The sequence below is a fragment of the Acomys russatus genome, chromosome 10 (genome assembly GCF_903995435.1).
Source record: "Acomys russatus chromosome 10, mAcoRus1.1, whole genome shotgun sequence".
Lineage (NCBI taxonomy): Eukaryota > Metazoa > Chordata > Mammalia > Rodentia > Muridae > Acomys > Acomys russatus.
In genome coordinates, this window is record NC_067146.1 from 5,703,345 (window position 1) to 5,723,925 (window position 20,581).

The 20,581-nt window shown below is 40.9% G+C and overlaps 1 protein-coding gene across 6 annotated transcripts in view; it reads left to right on the forward strand.

Annotated features, from left to right (window-relative positions):
• Positions 1 to 20,581, forward strand: part of Dgki (diacylglycerol kinase iota) — a 438,758-nt gene that overhangs the window by 374,257 nt on the left and 43,920 nt on the right. For all 6 annotated transcript variants that reach the window (XM_051151727.1, XM_051151728.1, XM_051151723.1 and 3 more), the window contains one exon: positions 16,594 to 16,619. In XM_051151727.1, the coding sequence (XP_051007684.1) occupies positions 16,594 to 16,619 (26 nt within the window). The remainder of the gene's footprint in view (positions 1 to 16,593; positions 16,620 to 20,581) is intronic.

The window sequence follows — 20,581 nt, forward strand, 5'->3', positions numbered from 1 at the left end:
CTGCTTTCAGTAGTGCTCATGCTGTCTCCTGTCTCTGTGTCACTCTCGACATCTTACTTTGCTGTGTTTGCCTGTATGTCAGGTCCTGATGGATCTCTGCCTTCTATTTAGCTTCGCCGGGAGCCACACTGAGACCGTGGGTCTGCAAACACTTTGAGCTTCCCTAGTGTCTTTCTTACTGGAGACCAGAGTATGTCAGATCCCCTGTGAGCTCCGTCCTGAGGTCATACAAGAAGGCTTTGAATAGTTAGGAAGGGACACACAGGTTATCCTTGTGTGACTGCTGGGATTTGCTGCTTTGTCTCAATCTCTGAATGTGGTATGTGCCTTGTGCAGAATTACCCCCATATGTTTTTTTTTTTTTCTTGTATAGTGGTGTGATAGCTTTAATCGTCACCTTGACATAATTTAGAATCACCTGGGAATAGACTCTCCATGTGGGATTGTCTAGATCTTTGGACTGTAGACTTGCCTGTGAGAAATGTTCTTTATTATAATAACTGATGTGGGAAGTGCCAGTGGGTAGTACCATTTCCTGAGTTTGAGCCTTGGACTTTATAAAGAGAAGACAGTTATCTGAGCAGTCATCATGCACATGCTAATCCGTCTCTCTCCAATCTTGAGTGTGGATATGATGTGATAACTACTTTAGGTCCTGCCACATCGACTTCCTCACAGTGATGGACATAACCTGGGGTTGGGAGCCAGAATAGTGCTTTCTTCTGTACGATAACGTAAAGGATCCAGAACAAGCCAGGGTTATTCGTGTGGGGGAGTGGCATGGGTGGATAAACAAATACAACTCCTATCTGTGGGTGAGCATGATAGGCTCCCCTTTTCTTGAGGTCTGGTCTTGGCTGGGAAGTAGAGGCAGCTTGGAGTTTTGCAGAGAGATTGGTGCTTTGTGCTTGAGTGAATCATCTTGTCTGCCCATATTTTGCTGCAGGAACCCATTCTAGAGTGCAATCTGAAGTCATAATTAAACTCGTTTGCACCCAGATTTAATTTTAGCACAATCATCCCATGTCAGAAGTTATAGAAGTACACTGTCATTTATGAAACTAGGCTTGATTTTTTTTTCCAGTCTGGTCTAGGGGTCTAATCAAATAGTGACACTGGCTTTATAACATTCAGTCTTACCTTTCTGCAGACTAATGAGACTACTAAACTTCTTAGAAGCCCAGAGTTCAACGAAGAGGCAAGTCAGTGCATTGTTTCTAAAGAAAGGCCGGAAGCAATTTCTCCAGGACAAAGGGAGAAAAATGAGAAATCTCAAGCTAATTATTTCATTGGCAAAGGTTCTACTCAGACACCCTGAGGGCAAAAAAGAGACTTTATTTTAATTACTTCCCTGTATCACCTCTTATTTTCTTATGTGAAGAGGAGAAAAGGAGAAATGAATTGCTATGGATTTTCTTTTTTTAATTAAACTGTGTTGTTGGTTTCGGCCGGTATTTTGATTGCTTACAATTCAGAATGTTTTTCCATTTCCTTTTTGTACAGAATTAAGGCTTGTGAACCAGGATGACTCAGCCATCCATGAATGTCTAAATAAGTGGCCATCTATCTGTGGGCAGACTTATTGGAAAATTAGAGTTTTAATTATCTGCAGAAATAAATATTCAGCCTTCACAGACCAGCTGAGTGTTTCGCTATGTCTGTGATTTCCAGAGAGTGGACTGTTAGGTCAGTCTGGGCTTCTGTACTCAGAGTGTTCTCTAGAGAGCTTATTGATGTACACGTCATAACACATGAAGTGCTTGTTTGTGGACATTCATCCCAAGGATTGCAAATGCATGGAGCACTTCCCATAACAGCCTGTGTCCTTGGTTTGTGCTCTCAACTCTGTTTCTCTAAACCGCAGCAGACACCAAAGTGCTTTATGTAAAATTGTTCAGGGTTTGACATAACCCACTTCTCCGTTCTATGTAACATGAGATGAAGAGACAAACACCCCATAAGTAGTTGTGATACTGTATTAGTTAGAGAAGAACAAGAACTGTACATGCTCACTACAAACAGTATTTTACTGAAATTTTTTTTTTTTTTTTTAATCCTTGATTGGTTGAATCCATGGATCCCTGTTCTTTTTTTATTAATTGATGTAGGAGGGCCCAGCCCATTGAAGGTGGGACCAGTCCTGGGCAGGTGAGCTTGGGCTGAAATCTAGCTGAGCATAAACCAGAGAGCAAGTAAGTAAGAAAGCAACATCCCTCCAATGGTTTCTGCTGCAAGCCCCTGCTTGAGTTGCTCTCTTGGCATCCCCTGATGATGAGCTGTGACCTCGAAGTACAGGCCTAATAAATCCTTTCCTTTCCAGCTTGCAGCATCTTGATAAATATGTCTTTCTGTGCTTCAGAATATATACATATATGTATATGTGTTCTATATATGTATAAATGTATATTTATGTATATATATACATGTAGGTTCACAGTTTATTAACATTGCAAGATATCTTCATAGTGGAAATATTTAAGAATCGATACGTGGAAAGAATATGAGAAATTATTCCAATAAGACTGGCACACACTAGTCAAGTTTTAAAGTCTCAATCAATGTGGAGACCAAAGGGTTTAATTTCAACCTCTTGATAATATTAAGTAACTGACTCCCGAAGAACAAATCAAAAGCATTTAAGCTGATAAATATTATCAGAATTTTGACGTTAAAACAGCATTCACAGAATAACTTGTGACTCTAAATTATTTATCAATAAAAACTATTGTATACAAATATGTAAAGAATTTCATTTGACAAGAGAACCTCAGTAAAGACTAAATATATAGTTACTGCAACTTGATATGCTATGGCTGGTTGAGATCTATGAGAGGCCTCCCTTTTCTGAAGAGAGACAGAGGAGGAGTGCATGGGGTGGTAGGGGTGGGAGGAGAGGAGGAGGGGGAAGCCATGGTCAAGATATAAATTCAATTAATTAATTATTAATTAATTAAAAATAACAAAAACATAGGAAAGGATACAAACAGTAAAGATAAAGACAAAAATCAACAGCAAAAAGTTTATTCTTTGAGAACATAGATAAGAGAGGTAATATTCTGGAAAGAATTTCCCCTCACACCAAGGGATGGGGAAAGAAGACTAGAGTAAGATTTTCCCCAGCTCAGTCTTCTGCCACAGCACCCAGGTCACATCAGGGCTTCCCCACCGTAAGGTACCCTTGGATCTTCTCACCGTTTGAGCCCTTGGTTTCTTAGCTGCACTGCTCTCCATCCTTCTTCAAGAATTACAAAAAGGGAGCCATGGACAGGAACAACTTTACTTTTTGCTCCTGTATCTTGATGAGTTCATACTGTTTCCACTTAGCATCATGAGAAGTGGGGGGGGGGGGGCGGTTATGCATGTACATGCCCACTCACAAACAGGTTCTCCTGGAGGGTCTCTGGTACCCAGGAAGGATGCGCAGCATGCACACTGTCTTCAAAACCCAAGAACAGTGTAAAGGGCCATCTTGGAGAACCAACTTTGAAATAAATTGGCAAGAGGTGACTGACACATTTTCCTGTTAGGATCATAACGAATTTGCCCTAAGGTTTAGCCAGATAGTTTCTGTGTCTAAGAAAATTTATTTAAAGCAGTATGTGGAGTTGTAGGCCAGCACATAGGCTCATTGCATAGCATGTACAAAGGGCTGAGCTAGATAACACTACGTCATCAGCATGTGTTTGTGCCCAGGGATGGTGGTAGGAAAACCAGAAGTACAAGATCACCGTTAGCTACACAGCGGGTTAGTATGAAGTGCATAAGATCTTGTTTCAAACTATAGGGGAAAATTTTTGTTTTTATTAATTGTTCAATGATTTCCCCTTAGTGAGACTGTTTTGTTTGGAGAGAAGACTGAAAAAAAAAATGAAATTCACATAAATATTATCGAACAATCTATTTGGAGTGCTCATTCTGCCTTTGTGAGATAAGAAAGGGAAGGAAAACTCGAGTGTGCTATGAGCACCGTGAAAACAGAGAAGACTGAACATTTGAGTTGGCAGGTACAGGACGCAGAGATGAATTTATTACCCCCAAGTATCAAGCCTGAACGGTCCAAGATGAAGGGATTATTCTGGTCCTGGTCTAAGACCCAGGGCTGACACTGTAGGGTACAGCCCAGGACAGGCCACAGCCTGACACGAATAAGAATTGATGTTGAGCTTGCTCAGAGACCACAGAGATGCCTGTATCTAAGCTTTTATCTGCTACCTTATCAGCTGGTCAAGGCTGATGGAGCTCTGATTGGGAGAATATTTCATTCCCAGACAAGAGTGACTGTTAGCAAGCTTGAGTGAAGTCTGATTTATGATTTCATTTTACTTCTAGGAAATGCATTCAAGTACTGAACCCACCAATACTGGTCACCCTCAGTCCCCATGATAGGTGCTGGAGATGTAAGCATAATTAAGAAACACACTATGCTTGAAGAGCTTGTATTTAATGAGGAAATCTTACAGAAATCACTGGTTGTAATTCCTTCTGATGCATGTCACAGTGGACATACATGAAGAGAAAACTAGAAGCCAGAATTTTCTCCTTCTCTTACACTCTCCTTTTTTATTTATTTATTTTTCCTTATATGGTTGCTAGTTTTAATGAAATTGAGCTTAAAGAGGAGCATACTTTGAAGGTATTCTTAGGTATTTTTACTGTTCTACTTCACACGAGCTGGTACATACCAACTTTTCCTTTATGTACCTAGAAATTTCCCTTAGAGAACACTCAGTGATAGCTAGCATTACTTTGTCTGGGTATGTTTAAAAGAAACCTGTAACTAAGAGACCGTTTAGGGGCAGCCAAAACACATCATCATATTTGGAACCAAAAATGTGTCCTTCTTCATATAGTTTACAATTCAGTCATGGTATCAAGATAATAACCTTAAATCCTGCCCCATCTCTGAAAATTCATGTGTTCTTGGCTGAATGTAAGAGAAGCAGCTTCATGCTCCTGGTTGTCAGCTAGTGTCTTTCCCCAGTATCCTCTGGGAACATTAGGTTATGACCCAACCCTAGGAAAATCAGGGCCTGTGGTTATTCTCAAAGCACCAGGTTCCCAGGCGGAGATGAAGAATTGGGTAAGGATTTGGACTGTGGAAATATCTTTTGAGCATCACAGTCAGATAAGGAGGAGAAAATTAATCTTCTTAGTGGGGTGTGGGGCTTGCTGGGCTGTGAGACGGAATCGGTGTCATCGGAAAAGAGCTCATCCCCTGCCTGCTCACCTTTGACTGCTCTGCCATACTCACCTTGGATAACCACCCCAGCTGGGAAAAAAAAAATGCAGAAAAAGCACATCTTCCTTTAGTCTCCTTTACCTCCTTGCCATCCTCAAGTGCTTACCTTTGAGAGCCAGGTACACAAGATATCCTGCCCCTATATGTGTAGAAAGCTCCTAATAAGATATTTTCATTTTTTTTTTTATGACCACTTCTCAAAAAATATATCCACACAGAACTCCTATACACTTGGGGAAAGCAAGCCATGCTCCAAGTTCACCTAGGAAGACAGCCGTCCTAGCTAGACTCCCTGTGAGCAGGTCTTGTTTTGCCTGGCATTGCAAGGGGGAATAGGCTTTGGAGGTACGTGTTCCAACATTAAGACACACATTTTATTGAAAATGCTGCCAGGAAATTCTTGACTTCCAGTTTTATGAGTTGGAAATTTTGCCAACAATTACAGCACTGGGAATATCACCACTGTTAAGTGCCCCCTCCCCCTTCATTTCTTTTCGTTTGTAAAAGTTGGCAGCCTCACTCACACCTGGGCAACAGTGGTCTGGAGGCTTCTTTAAATCACGTGCATTCCCTGATTGGCCAACCTGTGCACTCTAATTCTGTCCCCGCAACACACTGCGCTGTATCTGCAGTAGCAGTATATTCTAAAGCTTGAAGACTGACTGAATGAGTGTTGGATATTAGAGAAAAGGCATGCTGGGCCTGGTGGCGCAAGCCTGCTGGGAGGCTGACACTCAGGAGCTATTCGAGAGGAGCAAGGAGATTGCAAATTTAAGGCCTGCCTGGGCTACAGAGCTCAGGTGCTCCGTCAGACCCACATAAAGAGGTGTCTGATGCATTGGTGTAGTGAACTTAACGCTACTCACATTGCAACAAAATAGTGGGTAAAGTGCTGAGTGCTTTTGTCTGGATGTACAGTCCATTTTTTTTATGTTGCAATCTTCAGTGCAATTATATTTGATCAAGGGAGAATATGTAGCAAAATAGTAAAGATGTGTCCATATTCTTTAGGCGAGACTGGGTTATTTTTGACAAGTTAAAAAGCAGACAGTCCTGGTGATGGGTGCAAGGAGTTAGTGGCAACTCTGATGGGCTCTGAGGTAAGGTGGAGTAGCCAGAGATGGTTGTGTCAAGCAGCCTACACAGTGAGGTGCTCTCTGTACTACGTTCCTGGGCATTTTTTCCTGGGGTTTCTTTATTACTTAGTCCTTGAAGACATTTAGATGTTCTTTGGATGGAGAGGATGACTCAGCTCATAGGACTCCTAACTGTCTATAGAGTCTGCATGTACAGGCTCCTGGATATTCCTAAGTGGGTCTGAGTTCAGAACCCTTATGTGCAAAAAGCTCACTGCTTCTTCTTGGCTTCCTAAGTAGACTGGGAACAGGGGACAGGGACTCCAAGGGACTGGTAGGGATATTATTCAGAAGCAAAGCAGAGGAGCTGGGGAGATGGCTGTTTTTCTGGAGGCTAGTTTCCACTCCCAGCACTCACTTAGTGACTCACAACCTTCTGTAATGTCAGCTGTAGGGAATCCAAAGTCACATTCAGGCTTCGGTGGGCACAGCATGCATGTGGTATACAGACATGCATTCAGGGCAACACTCGTGAACATACAATAAACATCTCAAACATCTCAAAAAATAAAAAATAAAATCAGAGCAGAGACAATAGCCTTGCCTGCCACAACACAGTTTGCCTTCAGACATTATGAGACGCCGGTAAAACATTAGAGACTTTTTGTGATGAAGCTGCCTTGGTATCATTTAAAACCAGACAGTGGTAATTCCATCTCTTCCAGATGCAGAGGCTGGGATACTTTTAAGCCAATAGCCAAAAAAAAAAAAAAAAAAAAAAAAGTGCTAAACGTGGATCCTGTGTGTACAGTCTGTCTTGTCTCCCCTTGGGAACAGCCCTATGTCAGTAGCATGTGCTCTATGCCACGGGTTTTTATACAGTCAGTCCTCTTTAATACAGTTGTAGGACGGTATTGGCTCTCATCATTCTGATAAGTGGAGTAGGGATACAGGGTCGGGAAGGTGATTTCCAAGCTAAAACAAGTGACCATTCCTACGAGGGATGCTAGCTCTTCCAACTGATAGTGCCTGTCTTCTAGAGGGCCAAGTTCTGTAGTTAGGATTCTTAATAGCCCTTTAGAGCATTCTGGGGCAGCCCCCACACTATCAGAAAAGTGGGCACAGTTTCCCTGGGGCCCAAAGCATTATTTCTCACTTTCTGGAAGGGAGCAAAACCCAATAGTGAGGCAGCTACCAGCTCATTCTTCTCAGATCTACACCCTGGGGAGCCCTTGCACCATGGGATTTCCACCACATTACTGGACATGGCGACAGGATAACTCGGACAAAGTGGGGATTATCACTGAGGACCAAGGCTAATTCTGACCATCCTAAAGAGGCAGTAACTTGTGTCAAACACGACTTGATTGTCCCTTCCTGTGCCATGAAGAATTTCTTCTATGTCGTCCTATGGGAGGAAGCCTTCAAGCTGCTCTCATCCTTACTGTCCAAATGTAGCATCTGGACATCAAGGATGAATAGCTGGTCATGTTTTAAACACTTCTAAAATAACTGCCTGCATCCCAATGATGTGCATCTGGGGTGGAGGGCATGTTGAGGCATGGATGGAGGTCCAGGAAGTGATAGGCTCAAGTCACTACTGGAAATGAGAAGAGGGTCATGAGAATGTGACTTTTTTGCTGAGACTTTTCTGATCCTTGGGCCCACAATTTTGAAGAGACTGGGAGAAAACTATCTATATTATAGAGAAACTCCCAATTTTAAACTAGGGGGATATTAGGTATTCTGATCGTGACTATGTGAGATGATCTTACTTAGAAGTTTCTCATGCTGGTCCTGAAAGCCTCAGTTGGCCTTTTTAGTCAGAGCTTCAGAGTTCTATGTCTGGTTTGAAAAACTACACAGTGGCCAGTGAGGTAGCTTAGTGGGAAAAAAAACTTGTTGCCACCCCTGATGACCTAAGTTTCATCCCTGGTGCCCACTTGGCACCCACAAGGAGAAAACTGGTACACCCAAGCTGTCTTCTACCTTCTACTTGTGTGTAAGACACGCCCCCCCAAAATCAACACAAATAAATTTTAAAATAAAATAAACTACATAGTCCCAAAACACAAACAGATTTTTGTTTCAACCTAAGCTGTTTTTCAGGGCTTCCCAAACATTACTAATGAGCCTGGTTTCTTGAGGCTGCACCCCAGTTCCCTGTGGGTGTATCTCCTTTGCTTGGAACTTTCCTGTTCCATTTTCCCCTTCTTAAAAAGCACACTAACAAACATTTTTGCAAACACTGATTCCTACACCACGTCCTCGCAGATTTAAAATGCTCATAAGCATATGACAGTCAGTTTTCCATGTTGAGTTAGCAGGTAATCCTACTATTTATCTCACTCTCCTGGGCTGAAGGCCCCTTTCTCCTCAACCTTTCTCTTTGAAGAAACTCTTTTCTCATTTTGTTTACATTCCTGGAAAAGAACGGTAGGTGGCAGTAACATTTCAATTCAAAGGGCATTTAGGAGCCTCCACAAACTGACTATGAAAAGAGTATTCGGCAGGAAAGAGCAGATTGTACAAGCTAATGGTGAAATTGCTTTTTTTTTTTTTTTTTGTAATGCCTAATATGTGTAAATCCAAGAATGTATTTTAAAAATAAATCATATATTTCAAACACAGGTCACACAGGGGTCATCCATGGGTGTATTTGCATAGAAAATCTTAAAAGATGGAGTAGTAATGAGAAGGAAAAAATAAGAGTGGATATTCACCTCAAGTGAAAAGCCTGTCAGTGTTGTCATGAACATTTTGGCACTTTTACCTCCAAGACAATGCCCATTTCTGTACTCCTCCCACCCCCTTCCCCTACCCTTCCCCTGTGTGGGGAGTGAATGTTACCTTTGAGGCCCTCTGGCTGTTCCCTAAGGAGTTTGTGGCCACTTGAATAGAGTGCGTTTGTCTCCTCTCAATGCCACTTTGTGTGGCTGCTGTGACTTTCATCCTTGCTCTCATTCTCGCCTGCTCTCTTTTACGGTCTGTGCTTTGTTCATTGTCTCAGAGAAATGAGCATAGTTAGAAAGAACAAAAGCAAACAAAGAGGGATTTGTGGGGTGGATGGAGATTCTCCATTGCAAACAATTTTCGGTCCTCTCGTCCTTAATGATAGATGCTCTGTGGCAAAGTTGTACCTTGGATCTACTGGCTCAGTGTTTCTCCCCAAGTTCTTAATGTGGTCTCGTGGAGTGATGTTTTCTAGGGATGAGTAACCCAGATCTTTGGTGGAAGTGCAAGTGAGGAAAACTAGAGATGAGCATCTATAGGCCACTTTTAAATACCTTAAGCCACACCTAGCTTTCTTTGGTTTAAACGGAGGTTTTTGCCCATCAGCAGGCAACCGACGTCTCTAAGTCTGTGTGGCAGCATCCTTTCACAGTGGAACAGTGGGAACACAAAGACGGTATTTCTTCAGCAGTAAAACAGACCCTGAAAATCTGCCTGGAAGGAGGGTCCCCTGGAAAATTGGTTCCCATTGAAGGCATCTTAAGTGTCTCACAAGGACAGGACAGACTTTCTAAAGCATGACACCGAGTGACTAGACCCAGATACTTCAGAAAATCCATCACAGTAACAGAGTGTTCCTATGTTGTGGGCTTTATTAAGAAAAGGTTGCATTTTACCAAGGCGTGAGAAGTGTAGATGAGGAGAGCCTAGGAAGCTCTCAGGGCTGTGGTCAGGAAAAGGAAGGGGGAAAAAAAAAAGATGAGTTGGGCAAGACTGGAGAGTTGATAAGCCAGAAAAGAAGCTTCTCATAGATTGGGTTTTCAAGACAGGGTTTCTCTGTGTAGCTCTGGCTATCTGGGAACCTGCTCTGTAGACCAGGCTGGTCCTGAACTCACAGAGATCTGTCTGCCTCTGCCTCCCGAGTTTTGGGATTAAAGGCATACACTGAATAGAACGTGTAATCATTCCAGCCCTATAGGAAGTGCTACATTAGTTATAGTCCTATAGGAAGTGCTACATTAGCTATAGTCCTCACCTGGAAGGTAAAGCATTGTGGCAAATACGAGAAAGGAATATCAATGAAACCCAATGAGTGCAATTGCTCTAGACGCATGGGCATGTGTGCTGTACACTTTGCTTTAGGCCCTGACATGAATCTTACTGCTAAGACTAGTTTGTCTATTCACAGTGTGCCAAGCGGCATGCTGAGGCAGTGCAGGTTTCGGCTCACCTAGAGACCCTGCTTTGTTTTTGGTTATGATTTTCTCATACTGGACAAGCCTTTGAGTCTGCATAACTATCTCGGAGTTCTCCCAGCCCATCTGCAGTCTGTTGTCTTGGAAGAATATCTCACTCCCGAGTATTTTGAGAATGAAATTTCCACTGTGTGTCTCACAGGCAGCTTTCGTGCCCATCTTGAATGCTCATCTCAAGGCAGTGAGCCCATCATTCTGATGATCCCCAGCATGTTAAGTGTATTTGTTGGGGATACTGAGAAGGGAGGCAGGCATTACTTTGTAGATAATTCTTTTTTTTTAAAGTAATAGTAATGTGTGGGGTAGGCTCCTACTATTCATCCATTCTCCCCTGTGTTGACATCCAGTTTCTAAGGGAGGAAGTAATGCACATCTCCTGAGGAAGGGCCAACCAAAGACACTATGAATGCTTTTAAGTGAAAGCTATGAAGTGAAGAATAATCTTAAATTTGAATTCTATACCAGTGTATCAAAATTAAACTCATTTGCATCAATATACAAAATTCTGTACCAGTGAATTAAAAATAACCTTATTTGTGAGTAACAACGCATTAAATTGAGGAGTAGATTCAATAATCTACTTTTTGTCCTATCATCCTTATGTATTTATTTCTATAGTCCCCCTTCTTTGTGTTCAACCCCTGTCTCCAAATCTATGAAAGAAAGATAAAGAAAAAGAGAGAAATCCCTGAGTCCAACCTTGTTTTCTTTTTGAATAAGACCAATAATAACTTATAACCAACTCCCAATGAAAATTAACATATATAGCCCAAGAAAGCAACCCAAAAAAACCTACCCAATGCCCCCCCTTAAGGGAAATGGGGCACCATTCAATTAAGGTTTCTTCTGGCTGATTTGAATGGATAATACCTTTGTAGCGACCCAAATAAAGTTGGGGAAAATGGTTAACTAAGCTAGGAATAGCATTTGTGGTCCACTTTCCAAATGTTGAGAATTCCCGGCTCAATTAAAGTCCTATGTGGTACAGTCTGCATTGCTGGATCAATTGGGATTGGAAGCTATCTTCAAAGCTATCTTAGGAGCTGTTTTGTTCTCATGAGGAACAGCAACTGAAGCACTTGGTGCTGGAACATGAAGGATGCAGGATGTCAGTGTCCAGCATGCTGAGAGGAATGAATCCTGCCAGGTCTGATCCAATGTCAGTGTCTTGTTCTTTTGTTCTGGGAATCAACAGCACTGATGTTTGTAGCTCTCAGTTTCATCTTTAGGTCTCTGTGCAGTCTTGGCTGTCCTGCTGAGCAGAAACGGTGTGTGATCTGAGCTGCAGTCTTGGATCGATCCCCCACGTCTTTTGTTTTAAAGTCCCTATATCTGTATAGTTTAAATATAAAGTAAAAATTAAAAAGTGGACCAGTTAATGATGTGACCCTGTACCTACTACGACAGTGCTGGGTTTCTCTGGAGCTCCTCTGTATTTCTCGAAGGCACTATCCCGCCACATTGCTCTGGTCCTGTGGTTCTGACAATCATTCTGGATCCTGTTCTACAGTGTCGCGGAGCCTTCAGTACAGAACCTGCATTGTAGATGTACTCAGTGGGGCTGTGTGCCCCGTGGTCACTTGTCCTCCATAGTTTGACCAGTTGTGGATCATGTTCTTTACCCAGGATTCCTTTAAACTTCCTGGTAACCTCCATCGATGCATGGGTTCTTTCCCTCCATCCTTGCCAGCATTGTTACCTTTTTGTATGTTTTAATGACAGGTTTTGGCTTTTGGCTTCCATTTTCCTGATGACTGGTGATTCTGAGCAGTTTTGTCCTGTTTTGCTTTGGTCATTTGTGTCTTTTGAGAAATGCTAATATGAGCTTTTACTTAAGTGTTGTTTTTTTTTTTTTTTTTTTTTTTTTGCTATTATTTTTCATTATATGTTGCAGATTTTAACCTTTTATAATAGTTTGCAAATACTTCATCACATTCTGTTGGTTATCTGCTCAGTTTGTTTATTATTTCCTTTGATGTGCAGGACTTTTTCAATGAGATAGAATTCCAATTTTCTGATTTTGCTTTGGTTTCTATTGCTTTTAAGGTTCAATGTAGAACACATTCATGTTGCTGATATGACGATTTTTATTAATATTTATTTCTAGCAGTTTTGTGTTTTAGGGATCTTACATTTATGTCTTTAATCTATTAGAGTTGTTTTTAAATACATTTTTATTAAACACATACTAGTTGAACATTTGTGGAATACTGAGTTGACTCTTAAATATAAAAATAATCTAAATTCATTTTTATATGTAGATTTCTAATTTTCCCAAAGTCATTTACTAAAAACTATCATTTTTTCAGTGGATGTTTTTCATGTCTGAAGCAAATCAGTGGGTGAACTATGTTTCTTTACTTACTATGTGTCTTTATTCTTATTCTGCTCCGCTTCTGGTCTGTGCATCTGTTTGCATAGGGATTATGTGCTGTTTTGCTTACTATATCTTTGTAATTATATCACCCTTTTTCTTTCTTCTCTCCAGGACTTCCCAATCTTTCTCCCTCCATGTCAAGTTGATAGCTTCTTTTAAATATTTTTGAAAAATTACTGTCGTTACATATATATGTATGTATGAACAAATATATAAATACAACCTGCTGAACTTTATTTTTGTTGTTTCAGGGCTGACCACTTTGTGCTAGATAACCAGGTAGGGTGCTCATCCATGGGAGAAGCTAACTCTCCTTCTGCAGGCAGTCATTAACTGTCTGTGTCTGTTTTGGGTGGCATCCCATAACATTTTCCCTTTTGCAGTGTTAGCGTGTCCATTTGAATTGCTGTTGTTCCAGTCTTGTTTGTGCAGCCAAGTCTAGTAGAGAGTGGTACTTTAAAGTTGGTAGTGGGATGCCTCCAGATTTGTCCATTTGGCTCAATTGCCTTGGTTTCCTAAGGCCCTTTGTTATTCTATATTAATTTTAGGATAGTGTTTCTAATATATATAATGTCGCTGGTATTTTATTGAGTCAGTACCTCATCGTGTATAGCCATGAGCATGTGTTGGGCCTTCTCCACTTTCTAATGTCAATTTTGTACAGTCACACTTTTCTGGAGAAATGCCTTTATTCTAGAAAATAAACTCAAGACCTAACACATCTAGAGATATTGCCTAAAACTGCCTTCAACACGTATTTACTTTTTAAAAAATTGCTTTAAGAATCCAAACATCACCTAGCCTTATTGTAACTTGTTTTGCCACGTTTGGTTGATATTCCTGGGAGGCCTGCTCTATTCTGAAGAGAAGTGGATCTAGGGTGAAAGGAGGTCGGGAGGGACTAGAGGATAGGAGGGAGGGGCAACTACAGTCTGGATGTATAAGGAAAAGTAAATAAATTTTTAAAAGAACCCAAACTCCTCCTGCCTGCACTAATTAAAATAAAAATTTATCCACATAATGGTGGAACACTTTTAAAAAGCATTGTATGCTTTGGCATTCTAAGTTGTTCGCCTCTTAGCCTTCTTTTCTCTTTGCTATGGCAGCAGACAGACTCCTCGCTCTTCTCTCTGGTGTGCTAGCTAACGGCTGGGCAAGCCTGTGCTCCCGTCTGTCCACGTGTCTTCCCTGCTCACTGCGTTCCTTTCCAGGCCTCCTAAAGGGTCTCCTTCTCTCCCAACTCACCCCTCCGTCCACTTTCTCCATTTTCGAATGTCATGCAGATTGAGTAACCGCGGTTCTTAAATTCTTCATCTCTTAAGTCTGTTTCACTGACATTTGAGTTTTCCTGGATGCACGCTGGCTTTTTGATTACTTGTGATATTTTCACCGAGTAAGTTCTTTCCAGAACTTCTGGCTGGGGTAGATAATTGCAGGAAGGTTGGCTTTGCGTTATTCCTTTGCAGACCCCTTGTTATCAGCACTCGCTTTTGGAACATTATCCAGGGTCTCAAAATTAGGCTGTCTCTGCTCAAAAGGGTGCTTTCTGCCCGGGTGTCACCATGTCCTCACAGCTTATTGAAGTCATGGCTGTTCTCCTGAAGCATAGTCCAGCTTTTCCTGTATTTGGTGACTCGTCGTCATAAATGGCAGCTGCTCTTATAAACAGCTAGATTACTAAAAGATGTTTTGATTGGTTTCCATCTTCCCAATTATTTTTCATGGGTCTCAAGGGGAGTTGAAAAACAGGAATTTTTTTTAATTCTTCCTTCTTGACAAGGAAGTTTTATAATAACCCCCAAACTTTCCTTTTCTCTGTTCACTTTAGATCATTCAAAACTAGAAACCAGAATATGTGACTTTCAAATATTTTTTTGTATTTATTTTAGAGAGTAAATTCCAGACACTTGAAAATAGATTTATAGGCTCCATATGGAGTGGCCTAACTCCCCCAGTCATGGGTTCTGTCATCCTTCACATGACAGCAGTACTGAGTTATTTATGCTTCTGATAATGTCTATGAAATTTCAGTTCTGGATGTTTTATGTAGCCATTGCTTCTGTCTAGAATTTTTCTCTCACTTTCTTAATGAACTCTTATTAATTCCTTAAAGCTGCGGCAAGATGGTTTCGACCTTTAGGGTTTGTTTGTTTTATCCTTGGGAGACATGACTGATCTCTCTGTACTGTTGCCTTTTGACTTCATACACATTTGTATTATATGCTTTTCACTATGCTATAAGCATCTTTTCTAAGTTATGTCACTATGTTATAAGTAGGCTTTTTATTCCTCCCTAAATTATGACTTTCCTGTGGGACAAACATTTGGGACCTTGCTGCATACATTAAATCAGATGAATAACAATTTAGGATTAATAAAACAGAATAATACATTTTCAATGAAGTCTTTGAATTCCTCTTTTGGATATGCTGCTGTCTTTTTTTTTTTTTTTTTTTTTTTTTTTTAATTTTCCAAATTTGAATGAAATAAGAATTAAATAGCACCAACAAAGCAATCAAGCATAGCAAAACATTTATATTCCATTGATCATAATAAAGACTGGTGATCTGGAAAATACAAAGGAGAATGCTACACCATTGAGTTGGTAAATGTTCATGATAGTTCCTATTGTGAAGGCAGCATCTGCCTCTAAGATTAGGTACATGGAAGTAGATTTCTCAAGTTCAGGCCTATGTCTCTCAGGCATTCTGTGAAGAGTAAGTAGAGAGCTTTCCTCTGTGCCTCGTCCGTTGGACTCGGCTGTCAGGAAGATGATCCATCCTTGAGTTCAGCCTCTATTTTAAAAATAACTGCATATATTACTCATTGCAGGATATTTCTTCTCTCCTGAGATGAGTTCTGTGAAACTTTGTCTGCCCATTTCCAGCCCAAATGGATGCTTTGCATGTCTCAGAGGTAGAATAGAGTGACGTTTTGCCATGAGAGGTGAACTGCTGAGTGAGGGTTGAAATATTTCACATGTCTTCCAAGTCCACAAGTCCAGGAGCGTGGGAGACACGCAGCCTCAGAAATTCAACATGACTAATCTTTGCAAAACACTCTGAAATTGATAGTTCTTCCTCGTTGCCTGGACATAGTTCAGAATGCACCCCCCTGGGACTTTAACAGAGCCATCTGGACTTTTTCAGATTGAGTATTAAATGCTTTGCAGAAAGGCAGCAAAGAATGCGCCCTAAGGGCCCCCACCTGAGATATGCAGGAAGCCACAAGCATGGGTTTCTCTGGTTTTCATTCTCTATCAGAAATAAGTTGTAAATATGGCTTTTGTTTACTTTCCACTAAACAAGTACATTTGGTACACCTATTGTACCAAGTCTCTCTTTAACTGACTTTTTCTTAAGATTTATTTATGATTTTTTACTTTATGCACCTGAGTGTCTTGCCTGCATGTATGTATGTGTACCAAGTGTGTGCCTGGTACCCATGGAGGCCACAGAAGGTATATGATTCTCCTGGAACTGGACTTAAGCATCACTGTGAGTCATAATGAGATGCTGGGAAGCAAATCTGGGTCCTCTGCAAGAATAGCAAGTGCTCTTAAGCACTGCACTGTCATCTCGCCAGCCTCCCCTGCACTCAGTTTTGACTATATAATTTCCATAAAATTATTTATTCTTATTGTTATCCTTATCATATATAAACTATTTATCATGTTTATATTGTCTTTTTTAGGTCACCAGTCTCTTCAGAAGATCATGGTAAGAACATGTCATTTTTATATCCAATTCTGCACTCAAAATTTGTCCCTGGTTTTTATAGCTCAGTGTCAGAGCAGAAAAGTATTAAGAAAGTGTCTCTAAGATGTTGACCCTGTAGTTTTTCATAGTGAACTGTCAAACATTTTTAAGAAACCTTATCCACCAAAGCTGCATTTGGTATCTGGTATTATTTTCAAATCGCTTGTCAACCATTTTGATTGACAAGCATTATGAAGTTTAGTATCTTCTACCTGGTTTCTGTCAGCCATCACGAATGATTCATAACTTTTTGAGGTAAGCACGTATTTTCTGTCAGAGTTTTCATGTCTAAAATGAGGAGCTGCGATGGGAGAGATCAACAAAGTCTTCCGGATTTGGACATCGGGAGGCCGCATCTCTGCGCACTTGCAGGCAGAGAGCTTTACATCGAAAATGGAGCTGACCAGCGTGAGTGAGCTGTCACTGGGTGGGGTGAATTGTTCTTATCCCCAGAGACAGCTTTCTTCCCTCACACAACAAAAACACCTACTTATGTCATTTCTAACCTTTGATCACTTATTCCATCAGTCACTCAAAATTGGTAGGTGGCTATATGGGTTCATTATACCATAGAAGGGCATGTCACAAATATCTATATTTGGGTCCAGCTGAGGACTTGTTGATGCTTTTCTTTCTCAGACTTTTGAGATTGTCCCATAACCATAACCCACACCTATAGATTAACCCTTTATAGTTTACTGTGCGGATATAACACCCTTCGCACATAGCACGACCACTTTGCAACAGATCAAATATTGTATTTAGCCTTTTGATACTGCATTTTAAAACAAGGGCTGCTAGGGTCTAAGGATGGGACTTTCTCTTTCTCCACTGCCTATTGTTTTATCAGCCATCTTTCCCTATCCCCCTGTCGGTAATCCGCAGCCAGGCATATGACTCCTTATCTAGTTTCTGGATAATTCTTTGCACCTTCTGCTTTCATTCTTGCTGTCCTCCGGAAGGAAGTGGCTCTCGCTTTTTGCTGTGTACTGGTTTCAGCTCACCCTTTCTCATCGTCCGTGCAAGGTCTCTGATCTTCTTATCGTGTCATATATTTCCCTAAGCTTAACACACTAATTTGATGCTTTTCTTAGCTGGCTCCTCAGACTGCCAGTTTCTTTGATATAGTGTCCAACAAAAAGCATTAAAAAATGTATTTATGAAGTGGATGAATTTAGGAGATGGAGAGGGAGTTTGGGGCTGTCTCTCCTGCTGCTACATCATGAGATCCGTCCTGATAATGGTATGAAGTTGTGCCGGGTTCTCTGAAGAACTATAAGGAAAAATTACATTCAAGATCCATTAAGTCAGAATCAGGCAATCAAGCACCTAATGGTAAACCATTATTGCGTGCTATTTTGCTGATTGTTGCTGGTATGAATAGGATTTTGATTGTATATTTATAAGTCCATCAGTCTCCATGTCCAAATGACAAATTAGAAATGCGTGTTTTCCCTTATTTTGAACTATTTTTACCTTTAACACTTTTGCCTGCTTTTGTCTTCCTATCCATAAGAGTACAGGCTCTATTCACAAGGGCACACGCATAGGGTTTCTATCTTAAAGTTCTACAGGTGACTAGGACGTACGGGGTCAGGAGTGATCTCTAGTCATATGTCAGGGTCCTTTGAAGCTTTGGTACATGATCCCCGGCAAAATAACTTGCTCGTGGAGTTAGAGCATTTTAACAACTCTTATATGTGATTAGTTGAGGAACTACTTTGCAAATGAGATGAGTATTATATTTGGTAAATTCAAACATGCATTACATATTTATGCCTCTTTGTCTCCTGCAACTTCGAAAATTAGTTTGAGCGGCGTGCATGCAGATTAACCTATGCTGTGTAAATGCTCATCAGCTGCTAATATCTGCATCCTTAGGGAAATAGTTTTACATGTTTCTTTATTACTATGATTTTCTATCTGACATGTACTATGTGTTCCCTTGCATTTATGTATTTTAGGAATTAATATTTACTGTGGCCACCTTAAAAAAATCGTCCATGTCACACCATCACTCTTGCATATAACATTGGCATATTGTAATTGCAATGCATATGTAAGAGAGGTGAATCAGATTTCTCCCATTAACTCTGAAAGGATTGAGGCACATTGACAAACGGATTGTGAAGCCAGACTATAAAAATCCGGGCCTCTTAGTTTTCTCTTTTGTTCCCTTTCCACCAGCAATCCTATTTCTTTCAGTAACAGCTGCTCCCTTTGGCTATTTCTGAAACAAAATTCGTTCTTGGAGAAATCTGAGAGAAGTCCCACAGCTCTGCCATTTTCCATCCTTACTGATGCCCTTCAGAGAGCACTCGGGTGTGGTGACTTCACCCCTCTCCTCTGCCTGTTTGTACATGGGGCTCCTCGTGTCTGGTCTGTGTGTCTCCTGGGTGGTTGTGAAATGAAATGGGAATTAATGTGCAGAAATGACCTTCCAGTTTGTCAGAGGCACTCAAATGGCATATCAGTATGTTCTTCCATCCAGACCGCGTGGCAGGAAATGTAGATTGGCTGATGTTTGTCCCCACATAAACAGGGAGGTTGAGTGTATTGGCATCTGCTCAAAATTGACCCCAGCTACTCAGGAGGCAGAGGTAGGAAAGTTGCAATTTGGGAGCCAGCACAGAAATTTTTGTTTGTTTCATTTTTTGAGACAAGGTTTCTCTGTGTAGCCTGTGGCTGTCCTAGACTTACTTTGTACACCAGGCTGGTCTCAAACTCACAGAGGTCCGCCTGCTTCTGCCTCTCAGGTGCTGGGATTACTGGCATCGCCACTGTGCCTGGCTCAGCACAGAAAATTTAATGAGTCTTCTTTTGAAAACAGAAGATTACACAAGGAAATAACTAACCAACCAACCGAACAAAGCTTAAAAAATATATATAAAAAATATGATGGTTACCAGAGAGAAATCTGCCACTTTTAACTTTATTTATAAACATTAACTTTTTGACTGGAAACCTTTCATTTTTAATCAGATGTTTAATATGTAATTTGACTTGCAGTCCCCAAGTAAGTAATGGGTTGGTGGTCATTTAAGATTGCCACACCAGACATAGATGGCACAACACATACATTATTTTTATGTTTATAACAGAGTATCAGGGTATTTGAGAATAGAAGATAAAATGCATTGAATATTTACTCAGAAGTGTGCTGAGCCAGGCGTGGTGATGCACACCTTTAATCTCAGCACTCGGATCGCTGTGAGTTCCAGGCCAGCCTGGTCTACAAGGTGAGTCCAGGACAGCCAAGGCTAACACAGAGAAACTCTGTCTCAAACAACAACAACAACAGCAACAACAAAAACCCAAGGGTGCTGATACACTTTAACTGCATTATTCTACTTCTTTGTTAATAAGTAACAGCCTACAGGCCATGTATCACCCTAGCTTTATGGCTGGGGAAATAAGTTCTTAAATAACTGGCTTGATACCCACATAGCTTCTAAGTGGTAGAGTTAATTGAAACCTAGACTCACTATCCATTCTATCCTCTTTTTAACTTCACTACATTGCTGGGAAAACAAAGAAATGATTGTCAGCCTTAAGGTAAATTGAGAGAATTATTGATGGGGGTGGAGTTCCTTCTCTCTAACAAGAGTTTATTTACTGCTAAGTAAGTAATTTGTTTTTAATGCCAGAAGAAAACTGAAACAACAACAAAAAATAACAACTTCTGCCTCCTGCTGGGAATGATCCGTCCCTGTAGAAAAAGTGAAATACCGATGTCACATTTTCTCATAATGAGTTAGCTGAGTGAAACCAAAGCTTCAGGGAAGCCTGCCATGTGCGTCCCAGGGGGAACATTGTGTTTTAATGCAACATCTGGAAGCTGGAGTCTCCCTCCCTGTCAGAAGATAAGCTTGGCAGTGATTGATGGCCCTGGCCTCTGGGTTTCCTTCCCATTTAGTGCCACA